This window comes from Alligator sinensis, unplaced genomic scaffold (assembly GCF_000455745.1).
Source record: "Alligator sinensis unplaced genomic scaffold, ASM45574v1 scaffold1960_1, whole genome shotgun sequence".
Classification (NCBI taxonomy): domain Eukaryota; kingdom Metazoa; phylum Chordata; order Crocodylia; family Alligatoridae; genus Alligator; species Alligator sinensis.
The window spans coordinates 42,293-62,998 of NW_005843074.1; the positions used below are offsets into that span (position 1 = coordinate 42,293).

Below are 20,706 nucleotides of genomic sequence, written 5' to 3' on the forward strand. Positions count from 1 at the left end.
TCCCCTTGGTCCGCCAGGCTGAGCTATACCGCTCGCACGGTGCTCTTGCATCTGCACAGACTCAGTCCCCACTAGCTTTCCCTTCAGTCTAGGGGGTTAAGGGATGATACGAAACAAGTTGCCATGTGGCCAGTTACATCTGGAGGGACTGCAAAGACAACGGGTTCATTCCCACTGCAGCTTTTAGGGCCCCAGTTTAACCCAAGTCAATGGGCACATGCTCAACAGGCCTGCTAGCCCTCAGCGTAGCCGTGAAGAAGCAGGCTCTGTGCTCGGATAAGACTGAAGAGGAGGGAACGGCCCATATGGCCAATGCTGTTGGCTAACACAGCAGGTAGTGCAGCGTGGGCTGCCACCCCCATCTCAGCCCAGTGCAGCGCGTGGCTAGACAATGGCTTGTGCTCAAATGGGAGCGCTTGCACACAGCCGACACGTGACAAATGGCAGCAGCCCCAGCGGGCGGCATTGCCCCGAGCCAACGGCGACGCAATAAGATAAATATTTCCCTTTTATCATGGGACTCTGCTGCTCCCCTCATGACTCGATCAGAGCACCGACAAGGGCTGTGCTTGGCAAGGCTCCCTGGCCACACGTGAACAGCCCCGACTTGCTGCACATAGCTGGAGAGCTGCCACCTGTAAGTCTCTTATCAGGGGGGAGCTAGTAGGGCAAGTAGAGTGGCATTTACTGTATATGCTCCATTTGCCAAGCCTGGCCTCCTCCCAAGGTGGTTTGCTGACTGTCCTCTGCTGAGAGGCCTCTGTTGTTCGCTAAATTAAGTTGTTAAGGGCCACACACCAAAGGGGAATAAGGAGCATTCTGCATCCATGGTCACCTACTCTTGCAGAGAAAGTAAGTTGGCTGTATCTCTTACTAGTGGCCACCCCCAAAACCTGACTTTAATACAATAGGGAACAAGTGAACAATACCTCCAGATCACTTGTAATCCACCTCCATGTTCCTTGGGCTGCCTTAGCTAAGGCTTCCTACAATCCTTCAATCTGCTGTCTGCTGAGTCCTGGCAGGGGAGGGGGAATTTGCAAGAAAATAAATCCCTGCGCCAGGTGAAGGAGGGAGAGCAACCGAAATGCCTTGTCAGGGGAGCCGAGACCAAAGGTGCACATGCAAGAGGGAGGCTGAGGGTGCATCTAGCAGGCAGCAGAGGAGCAAGGAGGTCTGGATGCTGCAAGCGGGCAGTCCTCGCTTGCCTTGGCAGCCTCCTCAGCTGCTGTGTGCAGGCACGGGACTAATCTGAACTGCAGCGCCAGGCAGGCACCGTATGGGCACATGCTAGGCACTGTACAAACATACAGCAAAAACAGGACTTACCTTGAAAAAAATCACTGGTTTGTTGCCCCACAGTCCTTCCCTGCCCATGGTATGGTTACAGCTAGCCCACTCCTCACTGACTACAGGGAAGTTTTGGAAGAGCAGGGGGGGGGATGAAATGAGCCATATGAGGAGTTGAAGGCAGCACAATAAAGCCACAGCCCTGTCAAGTGCTGCAAAGGCCTTACCTAGCTTGATTAAAGGACCCTAGCTGGTGGCATAGTGCATTTAATCACTGTAGTTCTTGCAGCCTCTGAGACTTGACTTTTAACTAAGGGGAAGTTAGTTTGAAATGCAAGAACAGGTCCGAAGTGGGGGCTAGCTGAGAAGCACAGTGGAGTTGCACTAAGATTTAATGGTGCTTATAGCTGTGACCCAGGATTGGGCTTCCACACCGAGGACTTGCTTCAGGCCGCATGGCTCATTTAGGACTGTATTTTTTCTCCAAGACTGATCAGCACCACATGTTCCACATAGAAACATACTTTCTCGGGAGAAGCTCTTTGCATGGAGGAGATTTAGACAGCTCCGGTCACTGGTGAGTTTTACAGGGTCAACACCAGCTTCTCTGCGACAGGACTTGCAGGCAGCTCAGTTCGGTGTCCATCCCACACCGGAGAGAGTGCAAAGCTCATTGCTGATACATTATGAGAAGGCAGCACCCTCTAGTGACAATATATAGGCAGTCGCTGGCAGAACACCATTCCCAGCTGCATGACAACGTTGCACATCCTCCTCTCTCCTACCCATAGCACTGCGTACAGATTTCTGCTCTTCTCTGCTGCAACACCCCAGCAAGCAGCCAATTCAGTTTTAAAGGCCTATGGATTACTCTTCATATGTGAGTATGAGCAGTGCAGCCTCTTTCCAACATGCGCACACAGCAGGCTATCTTAGTAATACTCAGCAGCTGGTCAAGTCCCTGTGACAATGGAAGACCTTTCTTCTTTGCGCATGTAGCGGGCGTTTCTCCGAAACCCCTCTCACTACCCTGCTATCTAAGACACATCCTCTGTGTCCAGAAACTTCACAGGGAAGGAAGAGGGTCAGGGCCTTGGCTGGATCCTGGGAGCTGAGCCAAGAAGACCTGAAGTTGTGGGCCTTCTACACAAGCAAACTCCATAGGTGAAGTCAGCAGCAAGCTGTCGTAGATGACAGATATAGTCCAAGGACCCAAAACTGCTCTTTCTCCTTTGACAGGCACATGGCCATAAAAGCCACATTGTGCTGTCTCCATTCATTGCTCTGGGCAGAGCTCTCAGCCGTTTCCAAAGTGAATCCCATTATCAGGGCATGAATTAGGATCTACCCCAAGACCCCTCTCACTAGCCTGAAACTCATTTGTGTCCCTTCCTCCAAGATCCTGCAAGCCAGGATTGCGGGAGCCCGAGCACATTTTTGATGGTTGACTACTTGTTTTTGGCTGGAACTACACAACAGATCTGGGTTGGCGAGGTGCAGCCCTCGTGCTCCTGGCAGGCTTATAAGGCAGCCGTAGATATGAAAGTGGGCAACTGTGCTTTTCAGGACAATTAAAACATTAAGAATTATGGTCCAATTGTTGGGCCACAAGCCTTTGACTTCGGAGACCCATGTTCAGGTCCCGCGTGACATTGGTAAGGTCACTGGTTTCTCTGTTACTTACCTATGAAGTAGGAAGATGCCTCATCTCAAAGGGGTATTACAAGGTTAACTACATTAAAGAACATAAAGTGCTCCAATACAACAGTAATAAGAGCTGGATCTAAGACCAGAAAGCTTTAAGCTTTTAAGAAGCTTTTGGAGATGGGTCCTCCACTCACTATGTAATAGTCTCAGTTATTTCCAGATGCAAGTCATTTGCTGTGATGGTACGAGTGCTGATTTCTTAGGAAAAAAAAAGAAAAGAGTCACAGCAATACAAGCAGAATCTGCAAATTCAACATAATTTATTGCTTCCATTTCAAGGAATGATAGTGGTATTTGTAAAAACAAAAGTATCCCAATTATAGTAGGAGAAATGACACACATGAGTACAAGACTCGGAACACAGGAAACCCTTAGAGGAAAGTGGCTAGTGGTAACAACTTGGTCACTGCTCAGAAAATCCCCTTCCAGTCTCCCCCTACCCCAAATCCAGTGGTCACTCCTTTGTCAGCCACGTCTCACAGGTGTTCCACAACAGGCAGCTCTACAGAGTTACTCATCCAGACAGTAGCAAGACTATGCACTGGAGATGCAGTCTGTCAAGCAAGACATACAGTAGATGACAGGAAGAGACAGAACGGGAAATACGCAGGTGGGAAACGCGACAGAGGAAGAGGAGGGAGAGTGGTATAGATCACTCACAGACACTGGAGTCCGTAAATTTGCATGGGTCAAAAAGGGTGCAGGTGTGTAAAAGTGATCCCTCCACCTACCTGCTCCAGCTCCCGGGAAGCAGGGAACAGAACCTCTAGTGACTTGGGGCCAGACTGGGTGGCCTCAACTGGCTTCATTTTATGTTGAGGTGTAGGATCAGGGCTCCAGGAAAGATGCCAAAGCAGCCTGCTAAGTGTAGGTGAATACTTCCAACTTCTGTCCCAGCAGCTTTTCCTGCCCTTTTTACTCCTAAAGGCCACGTATATGCTTATGTAAATGGGCAGCAGCATTGAAGCTCCCTCCCTCATGCATACGGTGCCACTTGGAACCAAAGTTATGTTACAGCCACAAGGAGAAAGACAGCTAAAAACAGATGTAGCAGGAAAGGCAGCTGCATCTATTTTCACCCGTCTCAGTGCTCAGGCACACAGTGGAGCTTGCTCATATGGCACCTATTTCCTTGGCACAACATGCTTTGAAAGAGGGAAACCTAAATATTTGCCTCCTCCTGAAGCAATGGTTAACAGGCATGAACCTCAATGGTTAACAGGCATAAGCTGAATTAGACCAGACATGGCAAGTTTGGTCTAGCCATGACAAGGCAGTAAAGATTTCAGGAAGAAGGAAGGTAGGTGCAAAAATATTAAAGCATGCAAAGGGCTGAGCCTGCACATACAATGGATTCTCTAGATGAGAAAAGGCTAAAACTCGAGCATCCCTAATGCCCTATAGACCTTGTGCACAGGAGCATACTCGAACCAGGCTCCAGGGGATCCCCATACCGTTGGGGCTTCAGTATACAAGCACATTCAGTGGAAGGCACCACAGCAATCTGGAGACCAACTCCATGTCCTGGCTCTGTTGAAAGCCAGTCCACCTAAAAAAAAAAAGCACTTGAAGCAACTGAAGAAGTCGAGTGAGTACCACCTCCACAACCTGGCAGGGGAGAGGAAGTGTGAGGTGGATGCATCACAAAGCCTTCTTCCCTCCTCCAAGCTGACTGAGAACGAGAATATTTCCATTTAGTAGCAAAGTTATAGAAATTACTGTAGAAAACTAATTATCTAGAACATCTGTAAAAATATTCCTGCAATCTCCATTTTACATTGAAAACTCATTAAAAATATATATATATATTTTAATGAAATGTCTCTGGACTGCCTTGAAGAGCATCTCTGTTGCAATCGTGGGCATCTGTAGTCCTGGAAGTGACTAGGTGAGGGCAGGAAGGTCTGGATCTCAGTGGCACATCCGTGAAGTCATTTCCTTCTGTCAAGGGAAATGGGAAGTAAGTGTCACAATACCGGTAACCCAAGAGAGGGAGATTTCAGTAAGAGAGTCAAGGTTGAGGTTTCTAAGACGATATTAAAACAGGAAGCATCCAAACTGGAATGCTTATGACAGGCAACAGTGCACCATGTCATCTTTACCTCTGCTTCCACATCCCCAACCAGTACCAGGCAGGACACCCGGATGCCATACAGCAAAAATCTCCTTTGCTTGATACAGTGCATCAATCAGCACCCACCACCCCATTCTAATAATTAGTACTTGTCAGCCTGCCAGCTCTTTCTGACGGTAGAAAGCACTCATTTTACACAAGGAGAAATAAAAGTGTGGGGAGAAGAGATTGACTCTGCAAGAGTCACAGAGCAAGGCTGTAACAGCTGGGGAACGGACCCTGAGCTCCTGAGCAGCGTTCGGGCTACAGGGCCAAAGGCACCAGGGCAGACTGTTGGGAAGTCACATCAAGTCTGTAAGCACGGGATGCGTAGCTCCTTACGGCCAGTGCATCCAGACTGAAGAACAGCAGATGCATGCAACAGTCACTGATTGACTAAGGGAAGTGGCGCCCGGGGAGGCAGCAGGAGGGTGAAGGAAATGAAGTAGACACCATCCACAGACAAGCTGGCAGCCCAAAGCATTAGGGGGCTGCTGGGCACAGCTCGCACAACACATCAACTCCCCTCTCCACGCATGCAATGGCTCTGCTCAGTCACATGGGGTACGCTGGGGTCTGCGACCCGTGGACAAGACCAAGGCAAAGAGGAACCCGTGATGCACCAGGGAAGGGAATGGAGCAGGTATAGTGGGAGTATCAGCTGCCCTCTTCAGGGCTCTCTCTCATTGCTTGGGCCTTGCAAACTGGCAATCAGGGGAGGGGGAGCTCACATGCCAGAGTGCCACTGAGACGAATGGCAGACTCCATCATCTTTGCATTCGCTCACCAGTGGTTCCAACTCCTTGGTGTCTATTAGGTTGAATTCTTTCACAAAATAGTAAAAGTGCTTGTAGCAGGTGTTCACGTGGGCTTCTGACCCCATCTGGGTGATCCTGTCGAAGTGGTGAATGTAAACGTGGACGAAGACCCGGAAGAGCCTGGAGAGAATCTTCTTCACCACCTGAAGGAAGTTCTTGGGGAACGGAGTACCTGCGAGGAGACATGTGGGCATTAGAGGCTGCCGAAGCAGCGCCAGAGATACGGTACAGTGCCCTCTTCCTCAAGCACCAACAGAAGCCCAGGCCATTTTGAACAGACAGAAAGGTTTCATCCAGAATAAATTTACCGAGTGACTGACCTCCCTCCCTCCTAGCACTGGGTCAACGTTTCAAAAACCTCATTTCCTGCACAGTTAAAAAAAAGTATGTTCTGTTCTGTCACTTCTTGGCACGTTGCAATTAAGGCCGTTAGAAGGAAAGACAACTGTAGTGCATGAAACCCGTAACAGAACAACGCTTGGCCATTTGGTCTTTACAAAACCAGACTCCATTTTAAAACTGGACACAGATTGCGGGGAAAAAACACAGACGGGGATTAAAAATAGTACACATCTCTTTCTCTAGCTAAGTGGCTCTTTGTTCACAAGTGCTCTGTATGAAGTGGCGCATTTCCAACCAGGCCACAGCGGTGCAGAAAAGGCTTGCAGTGCAACGTCCAAGAGTTTGACATCTCTGATGCTATAAGCTTTCCCCGCAACCCTGGATGAAAACAGACTGCTGGTACGGGGTGTCACCAATCCAGCTCAGAAGAAATCCTCCCTGACAGACCCAGAGCTTTGTTACGACACCAGGCATTTAAACAGCAGAAGGTTGTGAAAGATTTGTTTTTCTCCCGTATTTCACAGCTTCTCTCTCTCTCCTGACACAGCCTTGCATCATGCTGACTGTCCAGAGCTCTGCCCAAGAGATCATCCAAGAGCACTGCAGAGTGCAAGGAGGCCAACTTTCTACCGGAGATCGAGCAAGCAGCCTCTGGTGTGCTGCCCCTTCCCCTGCCAAGGCAAGTGAGAACTAAATTGAACTAATCCAAGACACTGGCCTTTTGCATTCAATTGCACTTGTCTAGTCAGACCTGGACCAGAGCTAAAACGCTGCTGAGAGAGTTTTAAAACAGTCCAAAATTTCAGCTGCTACAGAAGCTGGAAGAGCAGCTTTCACTGGCACAACATAAGCTCGTTTCAGATGCACACAGGCACGAAGCATTAGGCCAGTATCTTAAAGCCCGTGTTCAGAGGCAAGCATCCACATCCCGACTTCACTGGGAATTGCGGTCTCTGGAACTGAGCCATGTGTTGAAGTGCTCACCCTTGGGTACAAAGGTCCAAGCTCAGGTGCCCAACCCGCATTTCTACTGCCCTGGCAGTGTGGAGTGGGGGTTACTGGACATATCAGTTATATTTATATCTACACAAACAGGCCACAGTAGTACAGAAAAAGCCTTTGTGAGAAAAACAGTGAGAATTAGGCTTTTAGGTTGCTTTCATGCTCTTGATTTTAACCTCTGGGAGATTGAAACTATCAGACCTTGAAATAAATCCCCTTCTTGCCCCCTCCATCATGCCCCTTTCTTGAACTGCTTCAGCCAGTTATAAGTAACCTAGTACAACATCACAGGAAGTCAAAGCAGTCAACCAAGCAGCACCGTGTGCTACAGAATGAATTTAGTTGATGCAGACTTGGATGTGCTGCTCTAGGGAGCAAGAGCATCATTGCTTGGAGCTCAATGCTGAAAACACCCTCCATAACCAATCCCAAAGGCTTCGGGCCATTGGGAAAAGCATCTCCTCTCTTGTTTTACCTGAAGTCAGAAGCAAGAGCAACTCTCAGGGCAGGAACACAATGCTTGCTCTGACATGTTTCTTAGCGCAGGCCACCACACTGCACTGCACTCCTGAATTGTGCTGGAGTAGAAGAGGCAAGCCTGGGTGACTGTGGCAAAGCAGATGGGAAGACGGTCTATGACACTGGCCCCAACTGCTCTTTGACTCCTTGTAGCCCCAGATTTTCCCCCTACCAACCAAACTCAACTCACCAACATTGGTGGGGAAGATATCCTCATTGTTGATCTGCACCTCAATCCAGTCCATCAAGAGGTTCATGTACTGGGGTGCAGACAGGGCGGTGGGTTTCCGGTACTTGTGCTCATCCTGCCATCTGTACTCGTACTTGGGTCCACCAGACATGATGGGGCAGGACTGCTCCGTGCAATAGTCACTGATGGTGCCGTAGATCAGATTGATGCGGTTGAAGAAGTCCACCACGTGCACTGCTACCCAGTCGTTCTGCTCCTCACCAGACGGCAGCTGGACCGCTAGCTTCAAGTCCAGCCCCGCGTTGAGAGAGGCTTGAGCTCTCTTGTGCAGCTCAAACCGCTGAGTCCCGGGCTCAAACTTGCGCTTGGGCCGAAAGGTTCTGTCCTTATTGAACACTTGCTTTAAGGCGTTGGACATTTTTCTTCTCTTCTTTCTCTTCCAAGTCCGCAGTGATGACAGCTGGAGACACACAGCTACTAGACCGTGTCCAGTGACAGTGTTGCAAGGGCTTCTAATCTTCACCAAGATCTCTCTGAGCTCATCTGGTTCCCCAAGGGCCTTCTGATCTGTAACACAAAAAAGAGAATTACAAACAAATGTTAGAGGAGCAGCTGTTTTTTGGGAGCAACACTGTTTGAGCTCATTAGTACTATGGTTCCTCAGTTGTGGTCTACAGACTACTGACGGTGAGCGACACCATCACACCAGACTCTTCCCGCTTTTCAAATACAAGTTTAATCATGAAGGTGCACTGAAGAGGAATCGTAAGGGCCAACAGCGGTGCGTTGGTCCGAAGAGTTTGGGAAGCACTTCTTGAGTAGGAAGATTTAGAAACCACTTTCTCTGCCTCCCCCCCAATCCAAAATTTGAAGATCTGGAATGGATGCTATAGTAGGCCTTCAAGAGGGGCTATGGATCGTTTTATTAAAAGGAAAGTCCTTAAATAGAGAGCAAGGGCAGAGCTCTCAAAGAGGTGGCTGGAGCACAAGGAACGTTTGAGAGCTGGGCCTGCAGGATTCACCCGCAGCGAGGGAAGGTTTGCACCTAAATTGATAAGTTTTTCAAAAACCGGCATCAGGGAGGATGGGCTTCTCACTCGGACGCCAGGACAGCTCTTGTTTTATGAAGTCATTCAGAAACCAGTATGGCTTTTTTTGCTCCTGGATGGAATAAGAAAAATGTCACCCAACCTTCACAAACGTCGGTCAACACGACCGTCTTTGAACGGGCTCGAAACCCAGATGCTAATAACCAAAGAGACACTGGAAGCACCTTATGGTAGGAACAGCCCCATTATGGTCAATGAGACCGCTCCAGTAGGAAGGTGCTACTCTACGTGGGTATTCATATATAGCCCCGTATGGCAGGAGTCCTTATGTGAAATAGGAGTTGTGTGGTTTTGGTATCACACTGCAGGAGCTGCTGACCAGACCATGGACAGGTCAGTTTAAGTCAGCCTGCAAAAGAAACATCCTTGTAGTCCCACGGTGTCCTCAGACATCCAAGCACCCTCTTGGTGGCCAAATGATGGTCTGCGAGGCACTCGAGAGGCAGGAGACAGCCGGTTGCATGGAACAAAGAGGAGGGAGGGATCAGCGCTTGCACGTGTAAAAGTGCCCCGTGTGTTTGGCAGCATTAGGGAGGTTCAAGAATCAGGGCAGATCAGCGTTTGTGTCCTTTATGATGGAGTCTGCGTTGAAAAATTGAAAGCAATTTTCTTTCTAAAACATGGCCAATTGAAAATTGCAGGTTATGACAACCTCTAAAGGCCCAAATTTGCATAATGTATTATTATAGCATGCTAATTAGACAGCTAGTCAAGCGTTACACGTTCGCTTTCAGAGGTCTGGGGGAGGGAAAAAAAGAGAAGTCGAGCACTGAACTGAAGGGAAGTCGCAAGCCCAGCCCAGAACCGGAGCTTGCTGAAGTGATGAAACAGCCGGTGACAGCTACAGCCTCTTCTGCAGGTGCAGAGAGAGTATTTCTTTTTTTCACTTTGATTTAATGCAGCTCAATGACTGCTTCATCCAGAAATTATGAAATGGTTTGAGAGTTTGAAAACAAGCTTTCCTGCCTTTTCTCTCTCCATGCAGGACTAAAACCTAGGCATAAGAGGCAGAGATGGAAACCCTCCAAATTGTTTCTGCTCGCTGCGTGCTTCAATACTCAGTACAATTTATGGTCTACAAAGTTACGGACGCCTTTGTTTAACGTGGCAGGGAGTTTTAAACAGTGTTGCTCATTTTTGACAAGGCTGTTTTTCTGCACTAAATTGAATTCTGGTTTCCACTCATGAACAGCTTGACCAAAGTCGCAATTAAAAACAGGCAGACCAAACGACTCGGTACGTAAGAAACATTGTTAGAAAAAAAATGGTGAGAGCGACAAGTTTATATTGGCCTAGAAAATTGGGGAAATATGCGCTGAATCCTCCTGACCAGCAAAAAGCATCAATTTTAGCCTAAAAGGACTGTAAAACAACAAGTCCTGATGGTCAACAACCCCTAGGAATCAGCATGTCCTTTGGAAAAAGAAGTGAAAGACCAGATGCGCACACAAAATGACAGAGCACATCCACAGAGCCAGGTTTCTTGCTTGCTTATTTAAGTTAACTAACCAATATTTATTGTGTATAATTGCAAAGCAAATCAATCCTACCAAGAATGCATAAGAGACCTCCCTAAATGTTGCTTAACATAAGCATTAGCCTTAGCAGAGCCAGAGGCTTGTTACAGGACTGCACACGGATGTGCACGGGTCCCTAGGACACGCCAGGTTGCAAGAAAAATGTAAGCACGTGAGATTCGGCGAGAGATTCGCTGGGCATCAAGTAAACCAGGCCACGTCCCGAGATGAGACGATGCAAAGCCACGTGACTACCCCAAACTTTGCTTTGGAGAACACGTTTAAGAGAAGTGTCTGGAAGAACCTGGCAGTGTTTTGACTAGTTTAAGCCATAGGAAGAGAAGCAAGTTCAAGATGCGATTAATCACACAGATGAATAGATGTGAAGAGGAAGTAGCATGCATTTAGCAGCGACGCCAGATGCGGAGAGAGGGCAGCTCTGGTTAGCATGAGCGAGTCGCAGCCTCACCACATCCTGCAGCACAACACTTCACTGCGTCTGCAAAGCGGAAACACAAGGGGCTGTGCCCATCCTTTTGCACCCACAGAGTTCTCCCGTAACATGCTTGTAACAAAGGCCGCTCTTGCCTCAAAGTCGGCGCCAGAACAAAGGCCAAGCCTCTGTGACAATGTGGAGGGCAGCTGCCAGGTCTGCAGCAACTTCCAGCAGGAAATCAGCTCCAGAGAAATACTGGCTCACAACTGTTTCCTCACTTTGGAGTCGCAGGAATGAATACTGGAGACTTGCACGAGTGTCACCGCGCACCCGTGCAACAGCCCTCTGCTCTGGGCTCCAGGCAGGAGGAGAGGGGAGACTTCTGTTCTGCTCAATGCTGCTTTTACTTACCTTCATTTTACACCATTGCAACTCCAAGTCATAGTACTGATGCTGGCACGCGAATAAGTCAGACACGTATGGTTAGAGGTCTGGAGAGCAGGCCGTACGATGCAAGGCTGAGACACGTGGGTCTGTTCAGCCTGGAGAAGAGAAGACTCAGAGGAGACTTGGTGGCAGCCTATAAGTATATAAGGGGTGCATATCAGGGACGGGGAGAACGACTGTTCAGGGCTCCCCAGGGGAAGACTAGGACTAGTAGTCATAAATTGCTAGAAGACCGCTTTAGACGAGACGCAAGGAAAAACTTTACGACTCGAGTGACCGGGGTCTGGACCAGACTCCCCACCAGAGATGGTGCAATCACCTACTGTGGAGATGTTCACACAACATCTGGATGCTCACCTTGCTGGGGTCCTCTGACCCCAGCAGTCTTCCTGCCCAAGAGCAGGGGGGCTGGACCTGACGATCCCGAGAGGTCCCCAACATCTACGAAGCTATGAATTCCTCCCATGTCCAGCAGCCTCTTTCCTCACCTCCCCACTGGAAGGTTACAGACCCTGGCTGGCCGAGGGCAGTACCGACTGCAACGCTGCAGCAGAGTTGCTTTCTCCAAGCTGGTCACACTATGCTGAACACCAAGAAATCGTGGCATGGTTTCATCAGGGTGGATCCTGACTCAAGCAGGGCGTTGGACTAAATGCAACTTCCTGAGGTCCCTTCCGACCCTACTGTTTTATGAATTAATAAAAGCCAAATCAGACTTACCAAGGGGGAGTTTTTGCAGGGTTTATTTGCTAATTAGCTGTTAAGAGGTCTAGCATCCCCTGACACACAGCTTCTATTACAAGCAGAGCTGCACGTGTTTCAGGTCTCAGAGCATGCAAGGCCTCTGGACGTTTGAGGCTTCACCAAGCAGGAGACTGAAGTCCTTCAGCAAACCTATGCATGAGCAGCAAATGAGGAGCTCCTTTTCTCTCAGTACCAACCTTTGGTGGAAGGGATGGGGAAGGGGATTAGAGGGAATTTTGATTTCCTGGCCCAGTCAGTTCTTGGTTTCTCTGCTGAGGCTGCCAACAGCACTAAGGGTTAAAAGTTATCGGTGATGAAACAAAGGGACAATGACCAAAAGCCGACTGATGACAACGATTTTTGGCCAAATCCGTTTGAGCTGGTTTATGGAACTGGACTGGAGGACGAGGTCCGAGTCGCCCCTGCTCTGAGGTTTGATTTATGCATGTTGGTGCAAATTAAAGCCATATATATTTTATATGCATAGAAAACAATGGCAAGGACTGCCCTGTGTGTTCAGCTTGAAAAAAAGCAAGCCGGCAAAGCCAATAAGCATTTACATAGGCAGATCCTAGACTGGTGTGGATCAGTATAGCTCCTCTAATGACTTGCCTGTTCACACTGCCCGAGGACGTGCCAACAAGGCCAGCACAGGAGCAGGGGGAACAGTACTCGAGCACACTGCATTATATTAGCAATGCCATTTTCCTTCTGCAGCTTCCTCTTTCTATTTTTATGACTGGCAAGACTGCATGACAAACTGGCTCCTTTGCCCAGCCACTGTAAAGCTGCCACCAGTCCAAAGACACTAGGAACATGGAAATCTCAGCTGAAATTCCCAACAGATGCACCGTGTTTAATGACGGGTTTGATGTGCAGCTCGGTTAAAAGAAAGACTTGGCCCTAGGAAAACTTGTTAGAGAGAGACAGACCAAAACAGGATCTGACATTGCTTAAAGATGATGTAAGGGGTATCAAACTCCCCCCCCCCCACAATCACCCATCCACTGAACAAGCAGCAATAAATCATCCTGTATGCAGAACAGAAAGGAAAGATTAAGTGGAGTTAGAATTTGATATGTCATTTGTCCGAATACAATTTGCCAAAATCACAAAGAGCACAATACGGCCAACACCACTTTCTTCCAAAATGGCCTGGCTAGCCACCAAGCTTGTACCCGCTTACACATCCCCCCTCCTGGCTACCAAGGAGCATCCCGGTGCCTCCCACATCCTGCACGGTGGAGGACAGAGCCCAGTAGCAAACCAAAGCTCTCAAATTCATTCTCTGGAGGAATGGCACTCTCTCCACAGTCAGGGGCATGAGTATACTGAACAGCCAGCATAAGCATGAACCCAGACACATAAGCAGTGAACGACGGGAGAAAATGATGCTCCCAGGTGAGCAATTATTAATTGGGAAAGGAGAGGTAGGGTTTTAAAAAAAAAATAAAATAAAGGACTCTGTGCCAGACAGATGCAGAAAGCTACTTGCTAAGCGTCGAGGCCAGATTCTGCTCTTGTTTAAGCTGAAGACGGCGCAGCGCTGCCTTGCTCTAAATGAGGCTGTTCGCACCGGGTGCGTCTACACGAGAGGCTTACTGGGCAGTAGCCCAATAACACCGCACAGTAGCATGCCGGTCCAAAACCGTCAGCATATGCTACTGCGCAGTGTTATTAGGCTACTACACAGTAAGCATCACAAAAAACGCTCTGCGCCAGCGCTACTGTGCTGTAACTGTACTAACTAAATGCGCAGTAACTACTAAACTAAATGTGCATCAAGGAGCAACTCGCACAAGACTCACAGACCCACAGGAACAGACTTTCAGCCTCCAAGTTCCCCTGTGCAAAATGAAGTTTATTTTCTACCTAAGGATTTTTACCATCTTGGATTTGACCTCAGCCTGACAAGGTGGGGGTCCAAAAGCTTGCAAAGATAATTTTTTTTGCGATTTCTTAGTTGGTCTAATAAAAGGCATCATCTCTGAACCAAGAGTTTTGCATTTTTGTTTCGGGCTGACATGGCTACCAAATACATCCCAGTAATGACTGCGCCCTAAGGAACGTGTAGACGCGCCCACTGAGTGCAGGCTGGCCGGCTGCTACCCAGCCCGGAGAAGTCAGCAAGCAGCAGCCACCGCTGCCATCGTCCGAATACTTCTCCAACTCGCCGACCGTCACCTTCACATGTCAATAGCAAAGGTTCAGCGATCGCACCCTGGAAAGCACCTCCTCCGCCTTCTGAAATAGGGGTGGTATTCTTGGTAAGCGCCCGCCCCAATCAGATCAGCTCAGGAAGTCAGCTCCCCCGGCATGCTTAAGGACTCCACCGCCTACACAGGACCTTCTGCCCAGAGCAGACTGTTTCCTTCAGTTCCTGAACACCATCCAGAGCAACATACAGTGCCGTCTTCCCCCCCCACCCCCCGCCTTGCACCGTCCCCACGCAGGATTAACATTTCAGAGATTTAGCAAGCACCTGAAGAAATGCAGCAAGCTCCTACCTGCATCGTGGGGCTCCTCGGTTGCTTGCTGGACAGTCTTATGCTAGTGTTTTTAAGGGCCAAAACGAAAGCTTCCCTTTTTAAGGGTTGTTTCATGCACTATCTACCGCATAAGTTCAGACTGCGGGAGGCAGATAGTAGCTGCAAGCGTCCCCTCCCTTCCTTTCCAAGTGACCCGACAGCTCAGGCAGCTCATATCCTGTTGCCTTACTCACATAGGAGCCCTTCAAGTAAATCTCCCAGTGAGTAACAGATTTACAGTAAGGTTGTTGGTCGAAATATTTTCCTTTAGGGAAAACTACTCCACTGTACAAGCATTTTAGATTTAACACGTATACAAAACTCAGCCAAAAGTTATGATCCCTGCACGGCAGGTCACAATTGTGGTGATTTAACCATCCATCCGTGCCCAGGCCAGGCTTGGGCAGCACTTGCAGAGAGAAGAGAAAGTACTTTTTCGCCCAGCCCAGTGAATCGGCAGATATACATGCAAAAAAGTCCAGGAAATTTCAAACCGTTTGCTGTATGAAGGAGCGTGGGAGGAAGGGAAGGATTTCAGGTTAGATCATCATGGGGTAGGGGAGATTTTCAGGTTAGGACGAACAAGTTTTAGAAGGTCTCTGCCAATTCTAACCAGGAAGAGGCAGGGATACCGGAGGTCCTGTTTGAACATGTGAAAGGTATAATCAGAGGGCCCATAACTGATTAGATCCAAAAAATCTTATCATATCTACTGAAGAACTGCACAACTGCCCAAAGAGTCTGAAGCTGGTCATTCAAAGTCAAGAAACACCGACAGAAATAACTTACCCCATTGCCATTTTTTGGCAACTTTTAAATCAGGCGACAGCGTGCGCGAGGACGGACCGTGGCTTTATCTGGCGCGCTGACCACAGCAGAAGCCGACTCGTTCCTCCACTACACAACTACGCTAAACGGAGTAGACCCACAACTCTTCCACGGGGTTTAAAAGCAACACTATGCAAATACAGCAATGAACCTGGCCACAAGGAAGGGACCAAAACCAAGATTCAGTACAGAATATAGACACAGTAATGGAGGCAGCAGAGCCAAAAAAAAGTTCAGAAAGGCAGAAATCTGACCATTCATAATTTTTGTTAAATGATACCTCCACCCAGGTTCATTTCCTGTCTGGCAGGAATTCACTTACTTCTAACTGGAGATATGCCAGTATTTTCCTATAAACTTGTTGCAACTCCTCTAACCTTTATAACCACGCCATTGTCAGTCTGGAGTAGATTTTCCAAGGCACAGACGTTTCCATCTCTTTGTTTAATTCTTGGTAAAAAAAGTTTTATGGCATTTCAAAATTTTGAACAAATAAAAAGAGGAAAGCCTTATTATATTTCCAGTAGCCTGTAAGACTTGCACAACATAAATCAGACAGGGACAGCCATCACTATATGGTTTGTGAACCGAGGAGAGCCAAGGTACTCACTGCTGGCCTAGTACCGCTCCAAGTATCACCCGCTGGGGTCTGCGTGGGTGCACCAGCTGGTAATACAGCAATTAAAAACACAGGGACAAATGTGGCTTTACTCACCGCTGCAATTTCCCGTCTTTCTTTCTAGGAGACACCAATAGCAAATATAATGGAGCTACACCGGAGACCTGTGAACCTGTTCAGCCCCAATGCTCAATCAAACAAAGAGCCCCTTCACGATCAGTCCAGAGTGTCCCCCTCTCCCCTTCAGATCCAAGCAATGACTCTTTGGACAGCCCAAGAGGGAAATCATGAAAACCCCATGCTTGTTCTGGGGTTTCCAAGGAAAGGGGTCTCCTAGGATCAGTACAGTCCTTTGAACCACAAGAATGAAGAACTGCTCCAACTGCATGCAAACAAGGGGAAGTAACACCATGATCTTATGTGCAATTGAAATTTCCCTTTCCTCCTGGAAGGTGACGGCATTGAAACAAATTGTAAAACCGATTTAGTTTTGCTAATAGCAAAAAAATGCCCGACAAAAATCAAACCAGGGTACGGCTAGGAGAGACTTTATGACATAACCTGGGGCAGAACTCCTTGCCACGCACTGTAGCAAAGGGCAACAGCTCCAGCAACCCTACGTCACAAGATTAAGGGCTGCGATACTCCATTCATGCTGGATCTGTGGATGCGTTGCACAGACAGCAGGACCCCCATGATATAGTGAGAGTTGTTTAAAACTCTCGCACGCTGCCGGGATGGATAGAGAGCTCGCGGGACAGTAAACGTATCATAGCCGCTCTACGCCAGGCTCTCAAGTTTGGATCAAGACCGAGTAACAAGCGGTTGTGGAGCGTTCTTGCAAGGTGGAGGGGGAGAGCTTAGCTCAAATGTTAACTGTTAATATAACTTTCCTTTCAAAACCAAAAAAAAAAAAAAAGAAAGAAAGTGTTGATTGCTGTACTTGTGATTGTTACTTAAGGCCATGTACAAAGAGGATTTTTAAATCAACCAACATTTGCATCCCCTGGTAGGTTAGACGCATGTACATTCGGGAAAGCTGAATTAACTCCTGTTGTGTGTTAGTGACTGTTTCGTGGCTACGTGGGAAGGCAGAGCTAAGCTGCGGCTGGCTTCGCAGAGGCAAAATTAAGCTGGCAGACTGGCTCACGACACTGGAAGATGGACAGGTGTGCTATGAGAACGCGTGTTTCTAGGGCAAGAAACAGCAGGTGGTGGCCTCCCGCACTCTGAACATTTGTCCCTTCGTGGTACAAATGATCCACCTTTTGGAAACCTGTGAGCAAACAGGATTTTTGCTCTCCTTTAACCTGGCTCTGTCCCTCGTCGAAGGATTCAAGAGGCAAAATGCCCAATTAAAATGATATACATATGCCTTGCAGCCGATTTCAGAAGACATGGGTCACTGTACTGTTCTCAGTAGCCACGGGTAATACGATTTTAGGGGAATAGCATAGTTTTATCAACTCTAAACTCTTTTTCCAAGTAGCAGTTAGGTTGGATCACACTTCTCCAGCATAATGGGCATCTTTATACATGCTGGGGGGAAGGGCATTTTAATTAGAGCGGCTCTTGGGAGCCACTCGACTGAAAACACCCGCAGCATCCCATATATTCAGCATCCCGCATTTCAAAATGGAAGCAGGGGGCGCTTTGATTAAAGCTTGTTTGACGAGCTTTAGTTAAGTCAAAGCACCCCCGCTACCATTTAGACCCTGAATACCTGGTGCGGAGGCTGCTGGAACACCTTAATTAGACTTGATTAATTGAGTTTGTGCCCACGCATTCCCATTAGAACGTCGGGGCAGGTGTTGGGCACCCGTATAGATGCCCACAGTCTTCATTTTAAGCTCATCTAGTCCAGCGGTTCTCAACCTTTTTTGTACCAGGACCCACTTTTAAACGTTGAGAGCCAGTCCCGCCCAGGCCCCAGCCCCCAGTGTATGGGGCAGGGGGTGGGTGTATGGGGGGACCCCAAGCAGCCCCTCGGAGGCTGGAACTCTGCCAGCCTGCAAAAGGAAAGCCACGGTTTCCCGTTTTTCCCCCTTTAAAAGAGAATCCATTTGTTAAGTTTGTTCGTGACCCTTTCATATATTCTTGTGACCCATTTCGGGTTGAGAAACACTGATCTAGTCAATACGGTCCAATACCACAGGCTCATACATTGCTCAGACTGGAACTAGTCTCCTTATACAGACCAGGCTCAGAAAGAGACCAGCAGCAAGGTCCACCCCTTTACGTCACAGGGACAGTCCTTCCTCTCTCCTTGGTTCATAGGGCTTTGCATGATATTGTGTGTTTCTCCCCAAAAGAAAAAATATCCCTGTGTCGCCTGCTCTTCTCCTTCCCCTTTATAATCACCACAAATGCATGAGGTCAGTGCTGTATATCTTTAGGCAGAGTTTTACAGAAGTACCACCAGGCCTATAACAATTTCTGTAGCAATTAATATCAGACTTCCTACCAAACAATTCAATATGAAGAGTCCAAAAGCAGCAGCACCAATGGGAAACTGCAACTGGGACAGGAAAACTGAAGGTGGCTTGCAGTGCGGCATTTGGGCTGCTTTAATGTTCTGGTTTCCACGCATCCTAGGAAGGCAATATACCCATCCAAATATAGCCACGGTACAATGGCACATGCCCCAAATTCACTCCCTATATCAAGAGCTGGAAGCTGCAATGGAGCATCACCTTTATACCAGCCGGGGAGGCTACCAGCACAGGATGTACTCTGAGCACCACCTTTGCGCACACTTACAGACCCATTTATGCTGCCAGAGTGAAGGCACCTTATGGCTTGAATACATAAAGAAAATTTGCACCAATGTACCACGTAATTAATGACATCACTGAAAACCCCTCCCGTGGGCTCTCTGCAACAGTGCAAGGTAGGGCGTCTGCTGGTATCACTTGGCTCATGACTGCCCAGCTTGTGGCACACGTACAAGTGGCACAGCCAGCCTGTGTGTGGTATGAAGGAGATCGGGGAAGGGGGCCGGGAACACAGCAACAGATAAAGCAGAGAGCAGTAGATCAGGCAGGGAGCGCAGGGCATGAAGCTGAAAGCAGAGCGGCAGTGGAAGGGGCTGGAGTGGCACTGGGGGAGGGTTTACCTTGTGGCACAACTGTGGCATAAAGGCTGGTCCTTATTAACCCTTCTGCCCGCCCTGCTTTGCAGCACATGCAGCTCATCTGCATGAAGACCTTTTGCCACTAACTAATTGGATGTTTTTAAGCATGGACAACTTAGGAGAAGCACAAGTCAAGCACATTTCTACAAAGCTACTGTTCGAAGTGCGCACGTACAGTCTCCGCAGCGTCCGCTTTTTTCCGGCGGATCCAACAAACAGCGACCTCTCCTGCCCCCGGCGCATCTCAGATATGCAGCAAGGAAGAAAGCAGCAATTTTATCCAGGGTCCCCTGTCATTTCATCAGCAGCAGGGTGGTGTTTTTAGCACAGCAGGAGCTCTGGAGGGAGGTTCAGACACACTCACAACAAAAATCTCACATAATTGCCTCCAAGGGCCATAGAGAATGAAGGTAAACACCCAGCTGACGGTGCGTTCTTTACTGAAAGCATTAGCTGGATCGCGCCCATTTTTAAAGATAATCTCCTAAACCTCCAGCACAACTGGATATGGACCCCCTAATTCAGGAGTCTGAACTTCAAGCGCTGGACTTCCTGGGGTCAGTGCAGAGAGGTTTCAGGAAGAGCTTGCTTTCACCCCCAACCAGGGGAACGCTTTTCATAGTTTTGTAGTTTTTAGGGGCTGGAAGGGACCTTACAGATCCCCTGCACATGGGCAGGAAAGACCGCTGGGACCAGATGACCCCAACAAGATGCTTTTTAAAGATTGCCTCTGTGTTTAATTGTTGCCCTAGAGATCTCTGGCCCAATTATAGAAAAGAAAAGAAAAAAACAAAAAAGCATTAGCAACCAAATAGTATGAACCATCAATACAGATCAAACGTGTTAAAGTGGGCTAAACATGCTTTCTGAGCATTAGCAACCAAATAGTATGAACCGTCAATATAGATGAAACGTGTTAAAGTGGGCTAAACATGCTTTCTGTGCAGAAACTCCCCGTTTTTCTGATCAGCCAGACACCGGGGGTATTTTCCAGGCTGGGATGGGAGGAGGCTGTGCCAGGAAGCCAAACAGAGCCCGGAAAATGCTGTGCTGCTCGACAGCCCGAGCCACTCTGGGAAACCTGGCAACTAACCGCTATGTGGAGCCTGCTTTAAACCTACACACAGAGAAAAAGTCGAGGGGTTAAGCTGGAAGTGAACTAGTTTAGTGCTCAAGTGCGATCGCACAGCTTCCAGCACGTCGCTTTGTGCACTGGCCCCCCATCCCGATGCACGTGCCAGACGACGGTGCAATAACTTCCTGCTCGGCACGCCTGGATCTCGACTTAGCTCTTCGGCCCGAGCCAAGAAATCACCAGCTGAAAAGGAAGCCCTCCCCACCCCGGCACGCAGGAGGCCGATCCC

At 48.4% G+C, this 20,706-nt stretch overlaps 1 protein-coding gene across 3 annotated transcripts in view; it reads right to left on the reverse strand.

Annotated features, from left to right (window-relative positions):
* Nucleotides 1–3,213: 3,213 nt before the first annotated feature.
* Nucleotides 3,214–20,706, reverse strand: part of MOB3A (MOB kinase activator 3A) — an 18,712-nt gene continuing 1,219 nt past the window's right edge. For 2 of the 3 annotated variants that reach the window (XM_006037158.3, XM_006037156.3), the window contains exons 2-4: nucleotides 7,982–8,548; nucleotides 5,898–6,100; nucleotides 3,214–4,938 (exon numbers count right to left, since the gene is read on the reverse strand). In XM_006037158.3, the coding sequence (XP_006037220.1) occupies nucleotides 4,909–4,938; nucleotides 5,898–6,100; nucleotides 7,982–8,399 (651 nt within the window). In that variant the 5' untranslated portion in view covers nucleotides 8,400–8,548 and the 3' untranslated portion in view covers nucleotides 3,214–4,908. Of the gene's footprint in view, nucleotides 4,939–5,897; nucleotides 6,101–7,981; nucleotides 8,549–14,741; nucleotides 14,797–20,706 lie in introns of those variants that run through there. The other variant, XM_006037157.3, reaches the window with a different exon arrangement.